Source organism: Urocampus carinirostris, chromosome 17 (genome assembly GCF_059441175.1).
Source record: "Urocampus carinirostris isolate Australia breed hairy pipefish chromosome 17, RoL_Ucar_1.0, whole genome shotgun sequence".
Classification (NCBI taxonomy): Eukaryota; Metazoa; Chordata; class Actinopteri; order Syngnathiformes; family Syngnathidae; genus Urocampus; species Urocampus carinirostris.
The window spans coordinates 8,992,575-9,017,968 of NC_142365.1; the positions used below are offsets into that span (position 1 = coordinate 8,992,575).

General features: G+C 41.9%; 2 protein-coding genes, 1 long non-coding RNA gene and 1 other non-coding gene across 5 annotated transcripts in view; 2 read left to right on the plus strand and 2 right to left on the minus strand.

The window, feature by feature from the left end:
* Nucleotides 1-11,161, minus strand: part of sra1 (steroid receptor RNA activator 1) — a 90,365-nt gene extending 79,204 nt beyond the window's left edge. The window contains exons 1-2 of the mRNA XM_088321560.1: nt 11,153-11,161; nt 6,431-6,573 (exon numbers count right to left, since the gene is read on the minus strand). The gene's annotated coding sequence lies outside the window, so the exon portion shown is untranslated. The remainder of the gene's footprint in view (nt 1-6,430; nt 6,574-11,152) is intronic.
* LOC148349136 (glutamate receptor 1-like) overlaps nt 1-18,537 on the plus strand; it is a 35,481-nt gene extending 16,944 nt beyond the window's left edge. For both annotated transcript variants that reach the window (XM_088321555.1, XM_088321556.1), the window contains 11 exons: nt 611-715; nt 782-892; nt 3,689-3,895; nt 6,361-6,576; nt 6,645-6,741; nt 7,530-7,659; nt 7,719-7,917; nt 9,340-9,587; nt 15,683-15,797; nt 16,630-16,764; nt 18,299-18,537. In XM_088321555.1, the coding sequence (XP_088177681.1) occupies nt 611-715; nt 782-892; nt 3,689-3,895; nt 6,361-6,576; nt 6,645-6,741; nt 7,530-7,659; nt 7,719-7,917; nt 9,340-9,587; nt 15,683-15,797; nt 16,630-16,764; nt 18,299-18,535 (1,800 nt within the window). In that variant the 3' untranslated portion in view covers nt 18,536-18,537. The remainder of the gene's footprint in view (nt 1-610; nt 716-781; nt 893-3,688; nt 3,896-6,360; nt 6,577-6,644; nt 6,742-7,529; nt 7,660-7,718; nt 7,918-9,339; nt 9,588-15,682; nt 15,798-16,629; nt 16,765-18,298) is intronic.
* On the minus strand, nt 16,005-22,082 carry LOC148349137 (uncharacterized). The gene is made up of 3 exons (XR_015847400.1): nt 21,974-22,082; nt 18,878-18,958; nt 16,005-16,846 (listed from the first exon to the last, which is right to left on the minus strand). It is a non-coding gene; the product is annotated as an uncharacterized LOC148349137 (long non-coding RNA).
* A 648-nt stretch (nt 22,083-22,730) lies between these two features.
* On the plus strand, nt 22,731-22,802 carry trnaw-cca (transfer RNA tryptophan (anticodon CCA)). Its single transcript has one exon. It is a non-coding gene; the product is annotated as a tRNA-Trp (tRNA).
* Nucleotides 22,803-25,394: the final 2,592 nt, after the last annotated feature.

Consider the following 25,394-nt stretch of genomic DNA (forward strand, 5'->3'; position numbering starts at 1 on the left):
CTTTTTGTTCTGTTGAGTTTTTTTCTGTCTCCCACTTCTTTTTTCTTATTCTCTTTACTTCTTTTTTTTTAATTCCTCTTTTTTTTCTTCATTTTCTCCAACTTATTTCTCTTTTTCTCCATCTCCTTCTTCTGCTTTCTTCTTTGCCATGCTCCTCTTCTTTGTCCGTTTCCATTTCCCTTCTTTTCTCTCTTCTTGTTCTTCTTTATCTTCCTCTTTTTTTCAGTCTTCTCCCCTTCCTGTTCTTGCTTTCTGCTTCTCCATCCTCTTCTTCTTTGTCCTCTTTTACTCTTTATTAATTTGCCTCTTTTTTTGTTTGTATTTGTCCCTCTTCTTTTTGTCCTCTTAAGCTTTCACTTCTCCCTCTTCTTTTCCTCCTCTTCCCCATCCTCGTTTTCTTTGACTGCTTTGACTTTTTCTTCTTCCACTTCTTTTTTGTCCATTTCTTTCTCTTCTTTTTTAGTCTCCCACTCCTCCACTTTTTTCCTCCTTTCATTCTCTTATTTTTCTGGCTTTCTTCATCTTTGTCCCCTTCTACTTTTTCTTCTCGGTCTCCGTTTTTCTTCTTCTCACGCCTTTTTTTCTACTCCTTTCTCTCATGTGTGCATAGGTGCGTCTGGACGGACTGACAGGCCGCGTTCAGTTTGACGAGAGAGGGCGAAGGACTAACTTTTCGCTCACAGTAATGGAACTAAGCCGCACCGGACCCAGGAAGGTTTGTGTGCTATCTGTGATCATTTGTGAGTGATTGTATTGTTGCCGGTGTGCCTTTGTTATACAGGTGGGCATGTGGAGCGAGCGGAGGGGCTACGTAAGCACTGCCCGTTACAAGCCCGCCTTGGAGGAGTTCCACGGGCTGCAGAATCGAACATACATCGTCACTACCATTTTGGTGAGACCGCCCCACATTCAGACCTTATCACACACACAAACCCACCAAGAAGTTCAGTTCACTCACTCCTATATAAGCTCAGTGCTCTCACTCACCCTTGGTCAGTCCGTCAACAAACCTCTGCACCCGCAAGATGTGGGTTTCGACTTTGTCCGGTTTCCTGCTCGTTTTTCCTGTCCGGTATCGTTCCCGTCTATTTTGTCCTGTTTTATATTGATCTCCAGTTTCGTTCCTGGCTATTTTGTTCTGTTTAATTTCGATTTCCAGTGTCTGGTATCGTTTCCGTCTATCTCGTCCTGCTCGTTATCGGACTCCAGTCTCCAGTGTCTGGTATCCATCCTGTCTGTCTTGTTATGTCTGATACCTTGCTACAATCTCCAGTATCGGGTATCGTTCCCGACTATCTTGTCCTGTTTGATATCAGACTCCAGTCTCTTGTATCGATCACGTCTGTCTCGTCCTGTCTGATACCTTGCTACAATCTCCGGTATCGATCCCGCCTGTCTCATCCCGTCAGAAATCTGTCTCCAGTCCCCTATATCTGATATTGGACTCGTCTGTCCTGTCCTGTCCGGTATCGACCCTGTTGGTCCGGTATCTGCTCGTGTATCTGGTATCAATTCTTTCTGTCCCGTCCTGTCCGGTATCGATCCCGTCTGTCTCGTCGGCCACTAGCTTCCTGTCATCCCACGCCAGACTGCTGCCTTATGTCTTCCGCCCAACGATCGCCAAATCAATGGCGTTCTGTTTAATGTGCACGACTGCCCCATTTCCCGTAAAATAAAGCTTGTGTGAGAAACGTCACGCATCTGGGTCCTCCTCCTGTTCCGGTTATTGACAACATGAGGGCAAGGAAAAATGTTAAACCTCTGCATGAGGAAAATGAAGAAACCATGACAAGGCACCACACATGAGGTACTGTGTGCAATGTTTCTGAATAGAGCACTATTTGGCAGGTATACTTTTTGGTGGTGCATAGTGGAGATCTAATGGAGCACTTTGTGGCACCACACTGCTTAAAATGTTCAGTGTTTCTGAAGGGAGCACTTTTTGGCAGCGTGCAATGGAGCTCTGATGGAGCACTTTATAGCAGCATGAACGCTCAATGTTTGTACAATTTCTGAATGGAGCACTTTTTGGCAGTGTGTAATGTCACAAAAGCGAAAGACGGAACGTCATTGCCAAAGAGTTTGTTTTTCAACAAAAATATGAAACACACAAGTGATGCGATGCATATTGTGCAATGTGATATTAAAAAATTCAGAACAAAATAGTTTTTCCCTCGTGATTTAGGATCTAGTCTTACTATTATCAATGCAGAGGACAGACTCATCTCTGAATAAGGGAATGACGACCGAATGATGAAGGTGCTGGAGGCTTCTCCTGCTACTGATAACCATAGAAAACCTTACTCATCTTTATCGCGTAGGGGAGCACACACACAAAGAAAAATGAAGCATGGGCGCCGTCAGACCGTACTTGCCCAAGAAACACCACTGTCATGATTACCGATGCGAGTCACCTGTGTCCGCCCCCTTCGCGCCAACTGCCTCGGACTCTGATTGGCTCCCTGTCACTATTTAACCCCACGGCTGTCTGTCACCTGTTGTCAGTCCGTCTGCGAACCTCAGTTTAGTCAAGGCAAGCTTTTCGACCCCGACTCACTCCTGTTTTTGCTCTCGTCTGTTTCCCGGCTTCGACCCGTTCTTTGATCCTGACCACGTCTACTCTCTTCTCCTGGCTTTTGACTCGTTGCTGATCCCGACCACTTTTTTGCTCTCCTGTCCTGGCTACTGACCCGTTTCTTCCGTTCCCGACACCGCCATCGCTCGCCACGGAAGTCCCACTTCCGCGTTCAGAGCGACCTGCTTCCCGCGACCAGCGATCACCGGATAATGTGTGCAATCCTTTCCTTTCTTCTCAATAAAACTGAGAGAAACGTAACGCAAGTGGGTCCGGTCTCCATTCTGGTCCTGACAACCACAGGAAATTGTGCTATGACGACCCTGGCGGTTAAGGGATCAAGGAACCATGAATGGACCTCTAATAGGCAACTTAATGACAGCATTTTTATGGCACCCTTTTTTTCTTTGCTATGTTACTGTTCTTGTGCAACACGCTAATGAAATCAACTGGCTGCCCGTACCGTACCACGGAGCGCCTGTCATAAGCCAGAGACGGAGACAGGACCCAATAGCGTTCGTTTAACACAGTTTTATTGAAAAAGAGAGCAGTGCTTGCTTCCACGATCCGGCGATCGTCAGACACGGGTGGCTAATGGCACTTCCGCGTCGAGCGAGGATAGTCGTGGGTGGCAGGAAAGCTGGTCGGTAGCTGGGACAGGGGAGCAACGGCGGTAATAGAGTCCAGAAAAAAGGTTGGCAACAAGTATCAGGCAGGAAACAGGGCAAAACAGGTCGTGGTCGGCAACAGGTATCAGGTAGGAAACAGGGCACTACAGGTCGTGGTCGGCAACAGGTATCAGGTAGGAAACAGGGCAAAGCAGGTCGATGGCCGGGACAGAAGAGCAGGGCAGAAACGGGTCCAGAAACAGGTCGGCAACAGGTAATCAGGCAGGAGAAAACAGAGCAGGAGATTGACAGAGGGTACAGTGCTTGCCTAGCAAAAGCATAGGTTCCCAGGACGGTCTAATGCCGGTAATAGGGAGCTGGGGGGGGTTAAAAAGTGGTGCCGACGGGGAGGCCGCAGGTGCCCCGAATCAGTACTCATGACAGCGCCGTCTTTAGCGCCATGACTTGGGAACGCGTGTCAAGAGAGTGTGTCTTATCCTTCCAGGAAGCTCCGTACATGATGCTGAAGAAGAACCACGAGCAGTTGGTGGGAAACGACAAGTACGAAGGTTACTGTGCCGAGCTGGCCGCCGAGATCGCCAAGCATGTTGGCTTCTCCTACCGGCTGGAGCTGGTGGGGGACGGCAAGTACGGCGCACGGGACGCCGTCACTAAAATGTGGAACGGGATGGTGGGGGAACTGGTCTATGGGGTGAGTCATGATTGTACATACCGCCTTCTGGTTGGTGACTAGTGCACAACAGAAGTGTGGCGATACATTCATCAAAACTTAGTTTTTACATACAATAGACCTACCAAATACGACATTACAGTCATACCTCTATATACGAGCACCGCTAAACACGAAAATTCCGATTCACAAGATTTATATGGAACAAAAATTATGCTCGACGTACGAGGGAAAATCCAAGTAACGAGCATTCCCAAAGGCTACCACTTGAGACCACTCAAGTTCTTGTTTATATTACGAACTTGTTTATATTAGGCAGCAAGTTTGTTTTTATCGTACCGCATCTCCTTTTTGTGAACCAGAGAGGGAAATTATGGGGTGAATGTCAATTGAAATGAAGCGGGAAATAATAGATAAACATGAGTTTGGTGTTTGTGAGAGGAACCTAGGTAAGGAGTACAATCGGTCTCTATTTCTTATTTTTACGCTATTGAAACAGAGTTTTGGAAGAGTATGTGATAGGCGTATGTGTGAATGTTGGGAATAGTAAGGTGATGAAGTGTTCACTTGATGGAGTGGGCATGACGTTAGAAATAAGGTTGCATGGACAGGTGCTGGAAGAAGTTGAAAGCTTTAGGTACTTGGGTTGTGATGTGGCTGCAGTTGGTGGAATGGAGTGTGAGGTATTGCACGGAGTGAATCAAGGAAGCAATGTTTTGGGTGCTCTGAGGAGAGTGTTGAGCAACAAGAGTATGAGTATGGATGTTAAGAGGGGACTGTATGAGAGTGTGATTGTGCCGACTGTGTTGTATGGTGCAGAGACTTGGAGCCTGAACGCAGATTTGAGAAGGAAATTAAATGTTTTTGAGATGAAGGGTTTGAGGAGTATGTTAGGAGTGACAAGATATGAAAGATTGAGAAATGAAATTGTGAGAGACAGAACTGGAGTAGTAGTGGAACTGAGCAAGTGTGTGGATAAGAGAGTACTTGGACACATGGGGAGGTTGGATGAGGAGCGAATGTTGAAGAGGATCTACAGAGCAGAAGTCAATGAAAGGAGACCAAGAGGAAGGCCGCGATTGACGTGGATGGATGGTGTTATGAGTGCACTCCATGGAAGAGGTCTAAATGTAGTGGAAGCTAGAGCTCTTGTTCGTGGTAGGAATGAGTGGAGGGGTGTTGTGAAAGGATAGTGGGATGTTTGGACGCATACTAAGGGATGGGCAGGGCACCTGTATGATGCGGCAGGGGTAAACCAGTGAAAGCTGTCGGGCCCCGCTGTTGAACAAAAGAGTGTGTTGTGTCACCCTGACCCGAGTGACATGGCCGCTTCCTCGTGTCCCGTTTCATCTGGAGGGACGAAAGCATGACAGACTTCGGTGCCGAGGTGCCTAACTTGTTTGGGTGTTCGGGCAATTGGGTTGGCCATGGTCCCAAATTTTTTTGTGTGTGTTTTTTGCTACTTTTCCCCTTTTTTATTTTCTTTGTTTTTGTATGAGTTTGGCTTGCTGTCGTTCACCCCTGACCAAGGTAGATAGATAGATGGACGCATCCAGACTCTCTCGCGCTCAGTCACCCCCGCGTTCCTCCCCTCCATTATACTGGCACTTCACGTACACTTCCGACAATAGCAATTCGAGATACAAGTGTGATCCTGGGACCAATGAAGCTCGTATGTAAAGCCATCACTGTTATTCGTTCTGAGGTTAGGGTTGACAATGTTAAATTGCAGTATAGCAAGGTATAGAAACCTATGGTAATTAACCTTCCAAACCCCTTTTGGCCACCAGGGGCAGTACTGTGTTATTCATTCATGTTTCCCAAGCAGAAGAAGAAAAAATATCTTTGTGTAAAATGAATAGGATTACTTTTAGATGTATTAGAATAAAGTGTAAGGTTTTAACATTTCGTAAACTGAAATCTGACTTCTTAAACACTTCACGTTTCTTCTCCGAACCCTTACAGTGGGAGCATGCCCAAAATTCGGAGAAGTTACTGAGCCTAGTATAGTCCACATATTAATTTATTAGCCGAATCAAAGAGTTAAACACATCGGATCTTTTTTCCTTGCAATCGTGTGTAGGAGAGCGAGGGAGCGGCGGGGGCTTCCGGGTTGCCCACTTATATGACACATGGCGATCAAATGTCTAGCCCCAGGACCAAGCCTCTAGCTGATTGGTCCGCGCCGTGTTGATGCAATTATACCAATCGTCCTTTGAAGGTGGGAGGTCATCGCCCCCTGGACAGAATGAAGCACGACACACCCAGTCTAACCCCCCCAGGAAATCATTGTCATCTGCACAAACAGAAACCCAAGACACATCCCAAAGCACAGGCATTTTACGACATCCTTCTCTCAGAGTTTGCCCTCAAACACTGAAGTCAGAGTTTAGAACAAGTATTTTTGAGTATAAGTGGAATAAAACAATGTATAAAATATTATATGACTTCAAAAGCTAATCTGTGGTTGGGTCGTCTCAACACAGAAGGCGGACGTGGCGGTGGCGCCACTGACCATCACGCTAGTACGAGAGCAAGTGATCGATTTCACCAAACCTTTCATGTCGCTCGGCATCTCCATCATGATCAAGAAGCCCACCAAGTCCAAACCCGGCGTCTTCTCCTTCCTGGACCCGCTGGCCTACGAGATTTGGATGTGCATCGTATTCGCCTACATCGGCGTCAGCGTGGTGCTCTTTCTGGTGAGGCCGAAAAAAAGAAAAGTTTTTTAGAGGTGAAGCTTTGACGCCCTTGCTTGTCCGCATGTCAGGTGAGTCGTTTCAGTCCCTACGAATGGAAGAAGATTGACGAAGAGGAAGAGGAGGAGGAGGATGAAGCTCCGCCCACTTCTTCCAATTATGCTGCAGGTATGAGTTGCTTTGATAGTTGTCTTCATAATAGGACTGCAACTAACTAGTACTCGACTAATCACAGACTATTGAAACCATATTTTCACTTTTCGCGGGTGGTTTTGGTCCTCATTAACTGGGTCTAAAAAAATAATAATGATAAAATAAAATAATTAAAAAAAAAAGATTTTTTAAATTTTTTTTTCATGTTTTTTTGAAGATTTTTTTGCAGATTTTCACTTTTCGCGGGTGGTTTTGGTCCCCATTAACCGGGTTTAAAAAATAATAATAATTTTAAAAAATAATAATAATAATAATTATTATTTTTCTTTTTCTTTTAAGCATTTTTGAAGGGGCGTCGCTAATTTGCAGATTTTCACTTTTCGCGGGTGGTTTTGGTCCCCATTAACCGGGTCTAAAAAATAATAATAATAAAATAAAATAATTTTTAAAAAGATTTTTTTTTTTTTTAAGCATTTTTGAAGGGGCGTCGCTAATTTGCAGATTTTCATTTTTCGCGAGTGGTTTTGGTCCCCATTAACCGGATTTAAAAAAATAATAATAATAATAAAAATAATAATAATTTTCATTTTTTATTTTTTTTAAGCATTTTTGAAGGGGCGTCGCTACTTCGCAGATTTTCACTTTTTGCAGGTGGTTTTGGTCCCCATCAACCGCGATAACCGAGGGATTACTGTAAAACGTGCCTGGCGACAATAGTGGTCAATGGAATTCAATGTGGACTATTGCTACCATGGATTTTTGGGGACTACTCATGTACTTTTGACACCGTTCCACCCCCCCAGGACATGCACACCCACAACAGGACAAGGAGAACAAGGAGAACACGGAGCACACCAACGACTTTGGCATCTTCAACTCTTTGTGGTTCTCGCTGGGCGCATTCATGCAGCAAGGATGCGACATCTCACCCAGGTGCGTTGGCACCTTATCCGCCATTTTATGATGGTGTATGATGTCTTCGGCTGCCGCAGGTCGCTTTCCGGCCGCATCGTGGGCGGCGTTTGGTGGTTCTTCACGCTCATCATCATCTCGTCCTACACGGCCAACTTGGCGGCCTTCCTGACGGTGGAGCGCATGGTGTCACCCATAGAGAGCGCAGAAGACTTGGCCAAGCAGAGCGAGATCGCCTACGGCACCCTGGACGGAGGCTCTACCAAGGAGTTCTTCAAGGTCAAATGATTCTTCTGCATCTTCTGCTTGTCCTCCTCCTCCTTATACGCATTTCCTACTCTTCCTTTTTCTGCTCCTCTTCTTTTTAATCCTTCTGAGCTCCTTCCTTTTTCCTTATCATTCTTGTTTATCTTGGTCGTCCTATTTTTTTCCCCCTCTTCTTCTTTCTTATACTTTTTTAACTCTTTCTTCCTACGCTTCATCTTCTTCTGCCACTCCTTCCTGTCCCTAGATTTCTTTTTCTTCTTGTTCTGTCCTTTCCTTCTCCCCTTTTCTTCTTCCTCTTCTTCCTCTTCTTTGTCCTCTTCTTTTTCTTCTCTTACATTTTCTGTTTGTTCTCCTCCGGCAGCTTTTTCTTCTACTTTTTTCTTCTACTGATCATACTTATCCTACTGTTCTTCATATTTTTATTCTTTTACTCCTTTCTTCTTCCTCTTCATCTTTCTCTCGCTCTTCTTCCTCATTATCTTTCCCTCACGCTTCTTCTGTTCCTTTATCTTCCTATTTTTCTTCTAATTTCTCTATTTCTGGTACTTCTCATCCTCACGCTTCTTGTTCTTCTTCATCTTATTCTTTTTTTCCTTTATTTTTTTCTCAAACAACGTCTTCTTCTCTGTCCTCTTTTTATCTGCCCCTCTTTATCTTTTTACTGTTCTTCCTCTTTTACCTCCTCTTCTTTTTGCTGACTTTCTCCTTTTTCTACCTCCTCTTCTCCTCCCATTTGTTCTCCTGCTCCTCCTTCTGATTCTTCTTCTCACCCTCCTGTTCTTTCTCATTTCATTTTTTTCTTTTTCTTCTGCCTATTCTTTTTCTCTCGTTCTTCTCCATCCCTTTTCCCCTCAGCGTCCCCCTTCTGCTTATTCTTTTGTTTCCCTCTTCTTTTTTTGTCCTTTTTTTCTTTTCCTTCTTCCTTTTCTTTTCCCTATTCCCCTGTCCTTCTTCATCTTCTACTTACGCTTCTTTTTTCTTCTTCTTCCTCTTCTACATCTTCTTCTCACCCTCCTCCTGTTCTTCTTCATCTCATTCCTCTTATTTGTATTTTTTTCCTTCTTTTTCTTCACATTTCCTTCTTCTCCCTCCTATTTCTCATTTTTGTTCTTCTTATCCCTGTTCTGCCTCTTTTTTTCTCCTCCCCTTTCTTCTTTTCATTGTCCTGTTCTTTTTTTCTTATCTTCTCTTGTTTTTCCCTACAGCCTGTTCTTCTATATCCTCTTCCTCGTTCTTTTTTTCCCCTCTTTTAACTCCTTTTCTCCCCATCCTTCTCCTGTTCTCCCTGCTCTTCTTTTTCTTCGTCTTCTTCATTGTTTTCTTCCCCTTCTTTCTCCTCTACCTACTTTTCTCCCCCTTCTGTTACTTCTCGTCACTCGGTTTCACTTCCCTCTGCCACCATCTTCTCAAGATCACCACATTCCTCTTCTTCAGAGGTCCAAGATCGCCGTGTTCGAGAAGATGTGGTCGTACATGCGCGGCGCAGACCCAACGGTCTTCGTCAAGAACACGGACGAGGGCGTTAGCCGAGTGCGCAAGTCCAAGGGCAAGTACGCTTACCTGCTGGAGTCCTCCATGAACGAGTACATAGAGCAACGTGCTCCCTGCGACACCATCAAGGTTGGCGGGAACTTGGACTCCAAAGGCTACGGCGTGGCCACGCCCAAAGGATCACCTCTCAGGTACTCGCTTTGCATCTTCTTGGGTATGTGCTAGCTTCCTGCTATGCTATAGTACCAGCTTTTGTGCAACTGTGTTTCTTACTGTTGTTATAACATAGAAATACAGTGGTACCTCTTTATACGAGCACTCTACACACGATGATTTCGATGCATGAGTCTTGTTTTTAAAGAAAAATCTACCTCGCTTTACAAATAAAAATCAATTTTATAAGCAGTCCCAGACTCTACCACTAGAGACAGCTTTGTCAGACATCACTCCGTTTTCATGTTTAATGGGGACCAAAACCACCCACGAAAAGTGAAAATCTGCAAAGTTGCATTGCACCTTCATAAAAGTCCTCGAGATGACGTCCTTACCGACTGAGAGTATACGACTGTAACCAAATAACAATTATAGATCTACAAGTCATGTTTATTTGTGACGCCCTTAATCACAAGAAGTTTCAAAGAGCTGCACAGACCATTTATAATAATAATAATACATAGTACTTCGAAGCGCCTTTCAGGACACCCAAGGTTCCTGTACTTATACAGTGGCTTGCGAAACTATTTGACCCCCTTGAACTCTGTGACCTTTTGCCACAATTCCGACTTCAAACATAAAGATATAAAACTGTAATTTCTTGTGAAGAATCAACAATAACTGGGACACAATCATGAAGTGGAACACACTTTAGTGGGTATTTTAAACTTTTTTAACAAAAAACGAAAAAGTGGGTGTGCAAAATTATTCGGCCCCTTTACTTTCAGTGCAGCAAACTGAAAAAACTAGTTGGTAGCCGGGACTGGGAGATCAAGGTGTGTTCGGGGTCGGAAATGAGTCGTAAGACAGAACGGGAGAATAGATGTAGTCAGGGACAAAAAGAGGTCTTAAGCCGGGACAGGAGAGCAGACGTGGTCAGGAGCAAAACAGGTCGTAGCCAGAGACAGACGGGAGCAAAAACGGGACAGGTGGGAGTCAGGGTCGAAAAAAGCTTGCCTAGTATACACTGAGGTTCGCAGATGGACTGACAACAGGGGACAGACAGGACTGGGTTCAAATAGTGACAGGGAGCCAATCAGAACTCGCGGCGGTTGGCGCCAAATGAGCGGGCACAGATGAGTCACATCAGTGATCATGACAATTTAAGGTTAACTTTAATCCTTTTGGGAGGTTGGGAACTGGAAAATTAGTTTTTGATTATTTCATATTTAGAGAATATGCTCGTTACATGAACAATTTGAGCTGTGAGCCCGATCCTGGAACGAATTAAGCTCTTATGTAGAGGTATCACTGTATGTACATATAGATATAATGTTAATAGATCTTAGTAGTGTAACTACGGTGCACGTTTGTCTTATATATATATTTGTGTGTTTGTAGTTTTGTTTGTCTCATGTTTGTTTCTCTGTCTTTCTGTCCGTCCGATGCCCCTGACTCCCCTCCAGCTCGCCCAGTCGCTCATCTGTGTGTAAGCTAGCTAACATCGCTAACATCTTGCACTTTAGAACACTTTGGTCAGTGTTGCCACTTGGCTTGGTGACATGTCACCTTGGCGACATGTCGCCTAGCAACTGTCACTCACCGCATTCCAAAAGAGTTTATTGTCTTATTCTTCTCCTTTCTTACTTTCTTCTTTTTTTCTTCCTTCTTTTGTCACTCATTTATGGTTTTGTCCACATGAGGCACGACTCAGCACTTTTACTACAACAACAGCGAGGACAATTTGGGTTCCAGTTGCTTAGCAACATGGCTCTGCGTGCACACACGTGCACATAAATCCCATTTAATGTCATTTTTTTTTTCTATTTTCACATTCATAGTTTTGTCTTATGTGTGTCCAGATTCCCTCTGTGTTTTGTGAACATTTTTTATGCAAGTGTATATTTTGTGCTCATACATTGAGTGTTTTTCCGTGTTTGTAAATGTTTTGGCTGTATTTATGATGCTGTTTATGTTTATTTGTGTTTGTCATATAGTAATGTGTGTATTTAGTGTTTTTCTTTCGTGTATGTTCTATGTTTTATCCGTATGCATTCCTTTTTGTGAGCATGCATTACAGTAGACCCCAGGGATTCGACATTGATCTGTTCTAAAGTTGGGATCACAGTGTGAAATTGCCGTATAGCAAGGGATAGAAACCTATGGTAATGGGTAGCTCATGCATTCCAAACCCCAAACACTAAAATTGTCAAGAACCGGAACAGGATCAGGACCCAAATGCGTGACGTTTCTCACGCAAGCCTTTTATCTTATGGGAAATGGGGAGTCATGCACGTTGGGCAGCAGTCTGGCGTGGAACGATAGGAAGCCAGAGACCGACAAAATCGATACAAATTGCCCGAGCAGATATCGGACAGATGGGGTCGATACCAGACAGGACAGGACAGACAGGATTGATATTGAAACAGGATATCAAAATTAAAGAGGACAAACTAGACTGGAACGAAACTTTAAACCGATATTAAACAACGGGACAGAATGGATTGATATCAAAATACGATATCAAAATTAAACAGGACAAACGAGACGGGAACGAAACTGGAAACCGATATTAAACAGGACAAAATAAACGGGAATCATAGCGGACAGGAAACAGGACCGCGTCAAAACCCAAGTCTTGCGGGGCAGAGGTTTGTTGACGGACTGACAAAGGAAGAGTGAGAGCACTGAGCTTAAATAGACAGAAAGCCAATCTGTGAATGAGCAAAAGCGGGTGCCACACGGGCGGGACCAATTGGGCGCCATGGCAACCGCAACAAAAATAGCAAGTACTAAAACTATGAAATACAAGTGTATGTTTGTGAATAACATTATAAATAAATAAATAAACTTGGGAAGATATCATTTTATTTACTGTACTGTACATTTCCATTGACATGACCTGAGCTGGTACAGATGAGTTATTGGGTGGATGCAGACGGGTAAGGAGATGGGCTGTTAAAATAGACTGATTTTAAAACGTCCTCGTGTCCTCAGAATATTTTGTTGCTTCAATCGCCTCCTCATTTTTTAATGATAATAATAATTGGTTAAAGCTATGTTTCTTATCATGGGTAGAAATTTGTGCGCTTTCTTCTTTTCCTTGATAATCGAAAGCTTTGTTTACATGGTTATCATGTTTTTTGCTACTCCCTTTAGCAACACCGCAAGCCTTGGACCCATAGCAAAAAATAAAGCATCAAATTTCGGATTCGCGGTTCTAATGAACCACACAAGAATCCGAACTGAATTGAGAGGACGAAAGGTATAGTGGGAAGTATTTCAGCCAATCGAACATCGGCATCTTCATGATAGCATGACACAAACCAGCATTATATATGACTTTGGGTCTACTGCTGTTGGTTTTCCGTAATGTGTGTTCTTGTGTAAATTTGGGGGGTTTGTGTATGCTATTATTTACTTTCATTTTATTTATAGATTGTGTTTTTGTGTGCCCATGTGTTTTTAGAATTTGTGTTTTGGCCTGGGTATTTTTTGTCTGTTTGTGTACTGTGAACCAATTAGAGGCCATTTGAGAAGTCAATCAAATTTGCTCTCACATTTAATATCACACTCTCACAATGTACAACGAACTATACTCCCATACAGACACAGTCACACCCATGCACAAACACTACTATACTTTCTCCTACTTCTTCATCTCTCACCAAAACTACTATACCCTCATAGTCACACCACTATACTCTCTCACACATATCACTATACTCTCATACACAGTACTATGTCAAAAACATACCACCAGACTCCAGCATATACTACAGTGTCACACATATACTACTTTACTCTCACATATACTACTATACTCTCTCACACATACTACTATAGTGGAAGCAACTCCAGTTTAACATCAAACTGTAAAACATATACTCACAAATCAGTGTGCATAGCCAAAGTAACACTGAGAGAGGAGGTGATAATTACACTAGATGTATAAAACCTTTGTGGTAACATCATTGAATGGTGTGAGAGAGTATAATATTGTGTGTGGGTATACAGTAGTGTAGGTGTGGGAGTATGGTAGTGTGTGTGAGAAGGTATACTAATAGTGTGTGAGAGATTCTATAGAACTGTGTGCTGGGGTGGAATATAATAGTGTGTGTGAAAGAATATAATGGTGTGTTTGAGAGTCTATTGATGTGTGTGTGTGTAAGAGGATGGTAGTGTGTGTGTGAGAGCATAGTATCATGTGGGTTAAAGCATAGTATTGTGTATATGAGAGTAAAATATTCTGTGTGAGTGGGTGTAATAGTGTGCGTGACAGTCTATAGGTGTGTCTGGGCATGTGTGAGATTCCATAGCGTGTCAGTGTGTGTGAGTATAGTAGTGTTTGTGTTGGAGTATAGTAGTTTGTGTGTAAGAGGATAGTAATATGTGTGTGAGAGCATAGTTTCATGTGGGTTAAAGCATAGTATTATGTGTATGAGAGTATAGTAGTTTGTGTGAGCGGGTATAATAGTGTGCGTGACAGTCTATAGGTGTGTGTGTGCTTTTGTGAGATTCTATAGTAGTGAGTGTGTGTGAGTATAGTGGTGTATGTATGGGAGTATAGTAGTATGTGTGTAAGAGGATAGTAGTATGAGTGTGAGAACATAGTATCATATGGGTTATAGCATAGCATTGTGTGTATGAGGGTATAGTAGTATGTGTGAGCGGGTATAATAGTCTGTGTGACAGTCTTTAGTAGTGTGTCTGGGAGTTAAGTAGGGTTTAAGAGAGCGTAAAATAGTTTGTGTGAGAGTCTATAATTTGTGTGATAGTCTTTAGTTGTGTGTGTGTGTGTGTATATATATAGTAGTATGTGTAAAAATCATAGTAGTTTGTGTATAAGAGTATAGTAGTATTTTAAGAGTGTATAATCATGTGTGTGAGAGTCTATAGAAGTGTGTGTATGTGTGGGATTCTATAGTAGTGTGTGTGAGTATAGTAGAATGTGTGTGAGAGCATAGTATGATGTGGGTTAAAGCATAGTAATGTGTGTATGGGAGTATAGTAGTATGTGTGAGTGGGCATAATAGTGTGCATGACAGTCTATAGTAGTGTGTGTAGGAGTAAAGTAGGGTTTAAGAGAGCGTATAATAGTTTGTGTGAGAGTATATAATTTGTGTGATAGTCTTTAGTTGTGTTTGTATATGGTCGTATGTGTAAAAAAATCATAGTAGTCCGTGTATAAGAGTATAGTAGTATTTTGAGAGTGTATAATCGTGTGTGTGAGAGTCTATAGATGAGTGTGTATGTGTGTGATTCTATAGTAGTGCGTGTGGGTATAGTAGTTTATGTGTGGGAGTATAGTAGAATGTGTGTAAGAGCATAGTATTATGTGGGTTAAAGCATAGTAGTGTGTGTATGAGAGTATAGTAGTCTGTGTGAGTGGGCATAATAGTGTGCGTGACAGCCTTTAGTAGTGTGTGTGGGAGTAAAGTAGGGTTTAAGAGAGCGTATAATAGTTTGTGTGAGAGTCTATAATTTGTGTGATAATCTTTAGTTGTGTGTGTGTGTATCGTAGTATGTGTCAAAATCATAGTAGTTTTTGTATCAGAGTATAGTAGTATTTTGAGAGTGTATAATCGCGTGTGTGAGAGTCTATAGATGTATGTGTGTGATTCTATAGTAGTGTGTGTGTGAGTATAGTAGAATGTGTGTGAGAGCATAGTATCACGTGGGTTAAAGCATAGTAGTGTGTGTATGAGAGTATAGTAGTATGTGTGAGTGGGCATAATAGTGTGCGTGACAGTCTATAGTAGTGTGTGTAGGAGTAAAGTAGGGTTTAAGAGAGAGTCTATAGTTGTGTATGAATCATAGTAGTATGTGTGAGAGTGTACAATCGTGTTTATGAGAGTTTAGTAATATGCATGAGAGAATATAGTCGTATTTGCTCATGGGTATGACTGTCTTTATGAGCGTATGGTTGTGCATATGTGTGAGAGTATGATGTTAGACGTGAGACCAAGTATGATTCACTTCTCGAACGGGCTCACCTCCAATCTGGCGAGGGTAGCTGCAGCGGCGGCCATGTTTGTGTTGTGAGGAGGGGACCCAGGTGCGGGCAGGTGCGGGTGGGGGCTAACATAAGATAACATGGCGGCCGTTGATGTTATGTTATGTTGCACGTTAGAATTCCGGTGAACCTGGCCGTGCTCAAGCTCAATGAGCAGGCCGTGTTAGACAAGTTGAAGAACAAGTGGTGGTACGACAAAGGTCAATGCGGACACAAGGACGCCGGCAGGAAGGTCAGTTAGAGGTCGCTTGGACACAAACACTGCCCGAAAAACCCGTCCCGCTAGCTCCCGTGACAAGCCCCCCCCCCTTGACCCTGCTCCTTTTCTATTCATCTTGCTTGCTTTATTTTATTATTTTTTTAGACTATTTTTGCACGTTTGTTATTGCTCTAATGTTTATTTATTTTTATCATTGGTTCAAAACCTGTGTTTGTTTTGTTCGATCCTATTATTTTCTTGTTTTGGTCTGAATCACAGTTTTCCCGAGAGAGCATGAACGCCTCGTACATGCGCATGAGTCCGGCAAGGGTCCCGACCGCGATTTTTAAAATTTATTATTTATCACCTTTTCTCCCTTTCCAAATAAATACTGTAGATATCATGTCAAATAAAAACATATTTACAAAAAAATTGTGAGTTGTAGATATATTTTACAGATTCAATTATTATTTATTTTAAGTTTGTATTACTTCAAGATAAATGTATGTTAAGTTTTCCAAAAGAAGCTTTTATGATTTGGGCTTAACATATGGCTACTTTTTATTGATAATAATTTGAGAAAACTTCCTGTTCTTTATTTTATTAATTGAATTAAATTACATTTTATTTGTATTACTGTCAATCTGGCGCACATCTTACCCTAACGGACACACCCACTTTCCGTTAGCATTACGACACTACACTTCCCATCAGCCTCTGCAGTGAGACAGAGCGTTGGATTAGAGTACGACTTGTGGAGTCCAGTGTCCTGATGGGAATCGTAGTTCTTTGCAGTCTGGGTTCATGACTCCAGATAACACAGGGTGGGCTCTTTTGACCACGCCTTTTCCGTGCGCTCTGATAGGACAAGACAAGCGCGCTGAGTTTGAGCAACGTGGCGGGGATATTCTACATTTTGATTGGCGGACTGGGCGTGGCCATGATGGTGGCGCTGCTGGACTTCTGCTACAAGTCTCGGCTGGAGTCGCGCAGGATGAAGGTGGGCCACGGAGAAAAATCCAATCCAGGAAGTGGGAGTAACGTGTTCTTCGTAACGCGAATACTTTTCCCGGTAGCGAGTACTGTAACACATTATTAACGTATACTTTAGTGCAAAAACGTAAAAATATGTTTTTTGATTGGATTTTAAAAACCATTATCAGTATTCTCGAAATGAAAAGCTCTACTTCAAATGCATCCTTTTAGAATTAGAAGTTTTTCTTGGACACAAGTATTTTCAAGAAACTCAGACAAAGACAAAATGGGTTTGGTGTGTCTCATCATTTCCCACTGATCATCAAATATACAATTGGCAAAATAGATTAAAAAAAGGACTGACGGTAAAGGCCAGAGATTATCTTGGACCTATTCCCTTCACAGTTCAAACATTTTCACAATAATCATATCATGCGATCAGATTATAACATGGCATTATATGTAATACGATTTACATGTTGTTATCACACAAGAGAAATAATTTGTACATGTTTTTAATCATATTATTTAATTCACCATAATCACACACAAAATAAGACTATGTCACGTCCAGAACAAAGGGTAGACCCAATCGCGTAACGTTTACCACATGTTTTATTGAAACAAAGAGGAAGGGCTGCGCCCACGGTCCGGTGCTCGCTGGACGCGGGAAGCAAGTCGCCCTCGTAATGGGATTGTGATCTGGATACGGAAGTGGATCTTGATGGCGGTGTCAGGGACGGAAAAACAGGTCGATAGTCGGGACAGGAGAGTAAAAACATGGTCGGGGTCAGAAACGGGTCGTAAGCCAGGACGGGAGCGCAGACATGGTCAAAACAGGTGGTGGCCGGGGACAAACGGGGAGATCAGGAACGGGCAGGTGGAAAAAGGGGACAGGCGGGAGTCAGGGTGAAAAGGCTTGCCTTGTATCAACAGAGGTTCGCAGACGGACTGACTAAAGGAGAGTGAAGGAACCGGGCTTGAAAATGGACAGGAAGCCAATCAGATAGCCCGCAGCGGCTGGCACCAAATGAGCGGGCACAGGTGATTCAAATCGGTAATCATGATAGACTAAATAATTTAAATAAATGGATATGTGTGTGTTTATCTTTATTATTAATTTTTATTCTTTAATTTATTTTCCTTCCATTAACTCTTACTCCACCCTTTGGATCATGCCCCAATTTTGTCTTTGAATTGTTTCCAGCAGAAAAGCTAAAATTAAAATTGCTCAAGCCAAGAAATATGAAGGGTTCACCACCTCCACAGGTGGGTGTACATGTTTACTTGTATTTCTTTTTTGATGCGGCCATTTTTAATCAGAATTAGTTGGCTTCAATGTGCGTACTTACAGTAATGAGTAACTTTCAGGGTAACGCGCTCATTTCGGTGTCAGTAACCTAGGGTGAACGCAATTACTTTTTAAACCAACTGTAACTAAATGTTTTTTTTCAGTAACACGACCATTACTGGAGGGGAAGGGGAATCGGGATCTGCTTTGTCCTGAAACGTAAGCATTCGATGACACCCTGAAATGATCCCGATGTCCTCTTTCACAGGAAGTGATTGACGCTGCCATGCTGAGCAGTAGCCTGGGCGGAGCCCTGGGCTTGGCAGGGGGCGGGGCCTTGGGCTTGGCGAGAGGCGGGGCCCTGAATTTGGCAAGGGGCGGAGCCCTGGGCCTGGCGGGCGAGAACGGCGGCGCTGTTGCGCAAGAGCTAGCCCGGGCTAGCGTGCCCGGCTTGGCGTGCATGGGCAAAGCGGGCGGCTTGGCACTGCCCTCTGATGTCATGTGACGTCATGTAAAGCTGGACTGATGAACTGAGTGAGTGACTTTGAACTGACCAGCCAGTTGGAGCCCACAGCACTACATTTCTTCTAAAACAGTGGTACCTCTTAATACTAGCGTCTCCGAACAAGAGAATTTCGGTATACATGTTTTGACAAGCAGTCCCAGAAGCAGATTGCGCATGCAAACTACTACGGGCAAAAAATATGAAATGGTAAATGGTCTGCATTTATACAGCGCTTTTCAAGTCAATGAAGACCTCCCAAAGCGCTTTACAAAGTGCTTCACACTTACCCATTCACACACACACTCACACACCAATAGGGAGTCAGCCATGCAAGGCGCCTACCTGCTTATTGGGGGCATTAGGGATTCAGTGTCTCGCCCAAGGACACTTCGACATATAGCACGAAGGAGCCGGGAATCGAACCTGCAAAAATTAAATCATGCTGTAATTTTGTATTGCTTCCCTTATTAATGATTTCAAATTCTGCTTATTAAGCAAAGATAAACCTTAGACCACAACGCAGCACCTATTTACTCACACCAAGACCAGGGGTCTCAAACGCAATTGAGTTGGGGGCCGCTGAAGCTAAGATCCAGTTGAGGTTGGGCCAAACAGGGTTTTCCAAAAAAACAGTGCTGATGAAAACATTCCGCTGATCTTAAAGGGAAAGTGTTTTATATTTGTCCACTAGATGTCGCTGTAATGTGTAGTGCAAGCAAAATTGAGTCCAAGGAAGATGACCAACTATAGAGAGTGAAAGTGAGTGAAAAGCACCCTTTGTCTTCCAGCTTTTACCCAGCCTTTATCAAAGAAGGACAAAAAGAAGGGAAAATATATTTTTTAAAAGGAATGAAAAATAGGGAAGAAATAGAAAGAGGCAACAAAAGAAAAGGGAATAAAAAGTAAAGTAGGGGGAATGAAGCAAAAAAAATGAAAAAGGAGGAAAATAAAGGAATTAAAAATTGTCGGTTTCTTTCTTGTAGTTTTTTTTCTATTATTTTTTTCCTTTTTCTTTTCCTTTTTCCTTGAGTATTACCGTTTGTCCTATTTTTTTTCATTTTTCTCTTTTCTTTTTTTGCTTTTATTCGTTATTTCTGATTTATTTTATTTGTTCATTTTCTTTTTTCCCTTTTTTACAAAAGTAATAAGGTGCATTTTGAGTCTCTGTATTTTGTCTTCTTCTGTTGTGCTTATAGCATTTGTTTTCGCTGGCACGACAGAATACGGTGACATCTAGTTGGAAAATAATCCGCGCTGTCTCCCTTCACTTTTATATTACGGGGGGACCTCCAACTACCATCATAGGGGCCGCAATTGGCCCTCGGGCCGGGAGGTTGAGACCCCATATATAGACAATATGACAATGAGGTGACAATATTAGCAATCTACCATGACATTGTCATTTGCCACCAGTGACCAAAGCGTTTTGGATTTGAGCCAATATCAGCTCGACAAGATTGGTTTGTTTTAAATTTATTTCTGTGCTGTCTAAAAATTGTTGCCTGGCATACACAATGTGAAATGATCAGAAAATGTATAGGATGCAGTCAAAATGTATACGTTGAGAGCTACGAGACTCCTTGCAACATCTCCCCTGCTTTTTTTTGCATTCATTATTGTTCTCATAATAAACTCGCATTTTATTTCCTTAAGATAAATAAGATGACATTATTTCTGTAGTTTTTATGTCTGATGACTATTTGAATGTGTTTAAGTGATCAGGAAGATGAGCTTTATAGCTGTTTACTTTTGGGAGGACAGCGAGCGGATCAATTCGTTTTTCATTATTTCACGTCAGGAATATTCGCTCGTTACACGAGCAAATCGAGCTACGATCAAGATCCCGGCGCGAATGGAACTCGTAAGAAGAGGTACCACTGTGTTTATCTTCTTTTTCTTGTTTTTGAGCCTGCCCTGTTGTTCGGAAGCTAATTTGCACCTTGTTATGTAGCATCACTTCTCTTATTTGCTTGTTGAACACAAATAAAAACAACTGAAAGAAAACAAGGTCCTGCGAGATGACGATGAGGAAGACGGGTACGATAAAGGGTATGACAACGAAGACAACATTAACTTCATTTAGTATAATGACTACGACCCTCATTTTGATGATGATAATGAACCCAAAATTGTCACGACTAGAACGGAATCAGGACCCAAATGCGTAGCGTTAACCAAAAGTTTATTGAATAGAAAGAGGAAGGGCAGCCCACACAATCCGGTGCTCGTTGGATGCAAGTCGCTCTCTCAATCGGATCGTGATCCGAATACGGAAGTGTATCTTCCGTAGCGGGAGACACCGGTGTCAGGGACGGAAAAACAGATCGATAGCCGGGACAGAAAAGCGAAAATGTGGTCGGGATCAAAAACCGGTCGTTAGCCGGAGACAAACGGGGAGATCAGGAACGGACAGGTGGAAAAACGGGTGCAAAAACGGGACAGGCGGGAGTCAGGGTCAAAAAGTGCTTGCCTTGTAACAACAGAGGTTCGCTGACGGACTGACACCCGGAGAGTGAAATGACTGGGCTTAAAAAGGGACAGGGAGCCAATCACATAGCCCGCAACGGCTGGTGCCAAATCAGCGGGCACAGGTGATCCAAATCGGTCATCATGACAAAAATACTACTAAAACATGTACCTTAACAACCATAAATGCCCCAAATATTAAGTTGATGATGCGGAGGGATTTCTTCCAAGTGCTCTGAATGTCAAAGTGATGAAATTAAATGAGGCGTGGGTAGATGGCGAAGTAACTAGGGCTGCGAGAACTGTTCCATAACATTAATTATTAAAAGCGTTGGCAACTAATTAGATCATCGTTTTGTTGTATCAACTGATTCATGAGCCATCAATTACGTAGAATTAATGCAAATTAGAGCGCACGCTGAGAGTTATCGTACCACTTTCGTCAGACAGAGGGCGCCAACACCATTTTGTAAAAAAGTTATCTTACTTTTTTTTTCTTTTTAAATTCAATCGAATATCGCATCATGACAAACACAAGCTTCAACTTTGTAGTGTATGACTGTTTCATCATGAAACAAAGTAACCATTTTCAAGGAAAAAGAAATAGTTGTAAAAGTAGAGAGGAAAAAAAAAATCTGAAAACATTACTTGTTAGAAAAAAAAAAATTTTCTTATTCGCGGCACACATTTTTTCGTACTTCTCTGTACTAGACCTTTCCCAGCTGATTTGCTTTGAAATGTAAGACTTAATGTGAATGAGTTCATTTGTAGTGCTTTTAAGGCCTGTGGTGTAAAATCCGGTGTACAAAAACAAAGTTTAGTTTCTTCCTTAAATTTGTGCATGCAGATTTTAATCAGTTGCTCTCTGGAGTTTGGAATTTACAGTACCTGAACAACCAGATATACCCAAAATATTAATTAAACTTGTACCTAAACACAACATATAGATCAAATTTAAACAATTTACTGTACCTTTAACCAGAAGTTGGATGTCAGTCACTTGACCCCATTCTCGTGTTTGGCAATATTCTTCGACTCTACGTTTTTTGCTCTTTTCCTCCCCCTTTTGACTAACTTTATTCACTAAGTCGCTATAAATTCTCAAAAAGTGTCGTATTACTAACTTTCTCAAAATGATGCTAATGCTACCCGTGTAGCCAAGATGGCCGCTCATCTCACTCGGCCACTTTTTTCGGGTTTGTTCAATTTCCGATGTTCGAATCGAATTCCAAAGGAAAATATACCCGAATTTTTTTTGTTAACTAACAGTTTATTCGAACACAAAGTTGTGTGAGTACTAAGGTACCACTATATTTTGATTATGATGATACAAAGAATTACAACCTGATTTGTGTAAAGATAATGATGATTACTCCTCAGTGTATTGAAGCCGCCATCTAGTGGGCATTGAAGACAATTTCAGGTTCCGTGAGTGATGTCTCGTTAAATTCGACAAAACCCTTGCATTTTTTCCAACCATTTACACCGTCTCAGTTTTAGTAAACAAGTCATTTAAAAATTATATAAATATATGAACTATTAAAAAAAGATATGATATAGCAAAATAAATCACGTGACATAAAAAGCTCGCCTGAATGGGATTCCTATTGGCTGAGGTAAGTCACATGTTTCTTTACTTGTATAATTTGTCATTTGTAAAAATAAAAAGTACGGAAAAACAGGATTTGTATCAAAAATGGCGATATAAATATGACGGTTAATGTCATCAGACCTCGTGGCGCAACGGTAGCGCGTCTGACTCCAGATCAGAAGGTTGCGTGTTCAAATCACGTCGGGGTCATATTTTGCTATTTACGTATTTATGACGTCACAATCCATATATGTATTTTTGTATATTTTGGAATGAATACGAGCTAGGCACCAAGGCGGGGCAGTGGTGAGAGAGAGAGAGAGAGAGAGAGAGAGAAGGGAAACAAGTGAGAAATAAATAGACACTAGAAAAGAATGAGAATGAAGTGAAGAGAGAAAGAAAGCAAGAAAGAGAGGGAGGGAGAAAGATTAAACAAATGAAAGAACAGAAAAAGACAGAGAATGAAAGAATGAAAGGGAGAGGAAATGAGTGAGCATGAGAAAAAGTGTGAAGAAAAGAGCAAAAGAGAGGGACAAAAAAACGAAGCGTGAACGCGAGAAAGAAAGAAAAGGAGTGAGGAAAAGAGAGAAAAAAACCTACAAACTGTGAAAGAGCGAAAGAAGTAGAAAAAAAGATGACGAAAGAAAGAGAGTAAGAGAGGGAATTAGAGAGAGAAAAGAGAGAAAAAAAGGTTAAGAAATAGAGAGCGACAGAAATAATACTACAAATATTTTGCAAGTGGTGCCTAGCTCTAGTGACATCAAGTGGACATATCTAAAACTGCAGCTCATTTTTTCTTGCGCAGTGTTCTAGAGAATTTACATGGAATTAGAAAAATCTAAATATTATTTATTTTCTATTTACATTTTCAAAAGACAAAAAAATGAGGTATGTGATTATTTCTCCTTTTAGGCATTTAGGTCATAAATCGTATAACTGCTAATAATAGCACACTTAAGATCATTATGGCCTCAGTGTTGAGGGCAGTGGCGGGCTGTCAGGGCCCAAAAGGCCTTCTCTGGTGGCCTTAAATTGTTAATTCTATTTTGTCCATCACTATTTGTTGAATAATTGCTCATTGCGGGTAAATAATGTATAAGTGTAACTGCGGTCTACCCGTCCCACCCAAGGATCCACATCCAGGCTGGACTGGATGATGAGGCTTTTATTTCAGTTACATCAGCAGCGCGCTGGAGACTGTAATAAGTGACACAACATACAGACACCATTTGGTTAGCACCTCCGCTGGTTTTCAACATCGTTAGCAGCGCGTTGGAGACTGCTCAAAACATATCAAATAGTTTTCTTTACAGTTGAGATACAATACAAGTTCATAAAATCAACAATGACAACTACTTTTACATCCATTTTAACAAGATACTATTAACAAGTGATTGCATAGTGGTTTTAACTTTTACAATGAATTCAACTCGACATATTTTTCAATCTGAATATTAACCAACATCATCCTTTTTATATATTTGTGAAAACAGAAATAATTAAAATAACGAGTATAAAAACAGGAACGATTTACCTGCAATGAGCGACACAACATACAGACACCATGTGGTTAGCACCTCCGCTGGTTTTCAACATTGAAGGATTTTATACATTAGACTATAAAGGATTTTATATAATTGAATATAAATTACATTTAATGCAAAAGATATTCACTGACTGGGTTGTGGTGCGAGGTCAGGGCACCCTGGTGGAAAATGTTGTTTACAGGAATGGCGGGAACGGGACGTAAGGCTGATAAAATAATCATCACATCCAGACGCTGGTGACGCAGAAAGGCCCTGATGACGTAGAAATGCTTGGTGTTGTTTTGAGCACCCCAGACATCGGGACTCTTCTACGAGACGGTGAAGCCCAGGGGGCTTCCTTGGCGCGCCCATGGGAGGAGTCGGCACGCCATTATGCGGGGAGAAGATGGCCAATAGGAAAAAGCTAAAGGACTTCAGAAAAAAGGCTTCCCAGTGACTCCAACATCGCTAATTTGGCCGCTTTCGATGGAGTACACTTAGTTAAATTTTTAGGGAAAATAAATCTGCCCCCCATGTGTAAATGTCAGCTTCCTGTTCATCTTTTCCCTCAAGAAACAAGCGCGCGTAAATTGTTGGGTGAATGTAGGGTGTGTTTGGTTAATTAAGTCAGATAACTAATTCAAACAATTTGGTAAACGGTACATTTTGATATTTAATTTCCAACAATTCATATGAAGGAAATTAGCCTTTCAGTACAGTGCAACGTACGGCAACTAACATAGCCTAGATGGTAGGGCGCCCGCTTTGAGACTGGGAGGTCGCTGGTTCGCGCCTCGGCCGAGACATACCTATTTGGTATAATGGCGGCGCCCTCTGTTGGCTGCGGCTGCATCGACTCGCTACAACGGGTCAGGTGTATCGACATTTCGTTCTGTGTACATTGTTACAAAGAATGACAATACAAAGGAAATTATTATTATTGTTATTATAAATGGCGACAGAAACAAAACGAAAATAAATCCAAACAGCTTGACAACCTTAATCTTAGCTTATAACCTTGTCTTCATTATAACCTTATAATCTTTATAACCTTGTCTTCTTTAAAACCTCATCTTCTTCTTTGTTCCTTTATCTTCTTTGTTTTCTTTTATCCTCACTGTTAAATGTGAAACTGGAGTGCCACGTCCAATTTCATTGTCAAAATATGTTCAACCCATTTTGTAACAATGACAATAAATGTATATTCTATACTATTCTATTCTATTCTATTCTAACATCGATTATATTACTGTGTATGTTGCAAGATATATCAGTT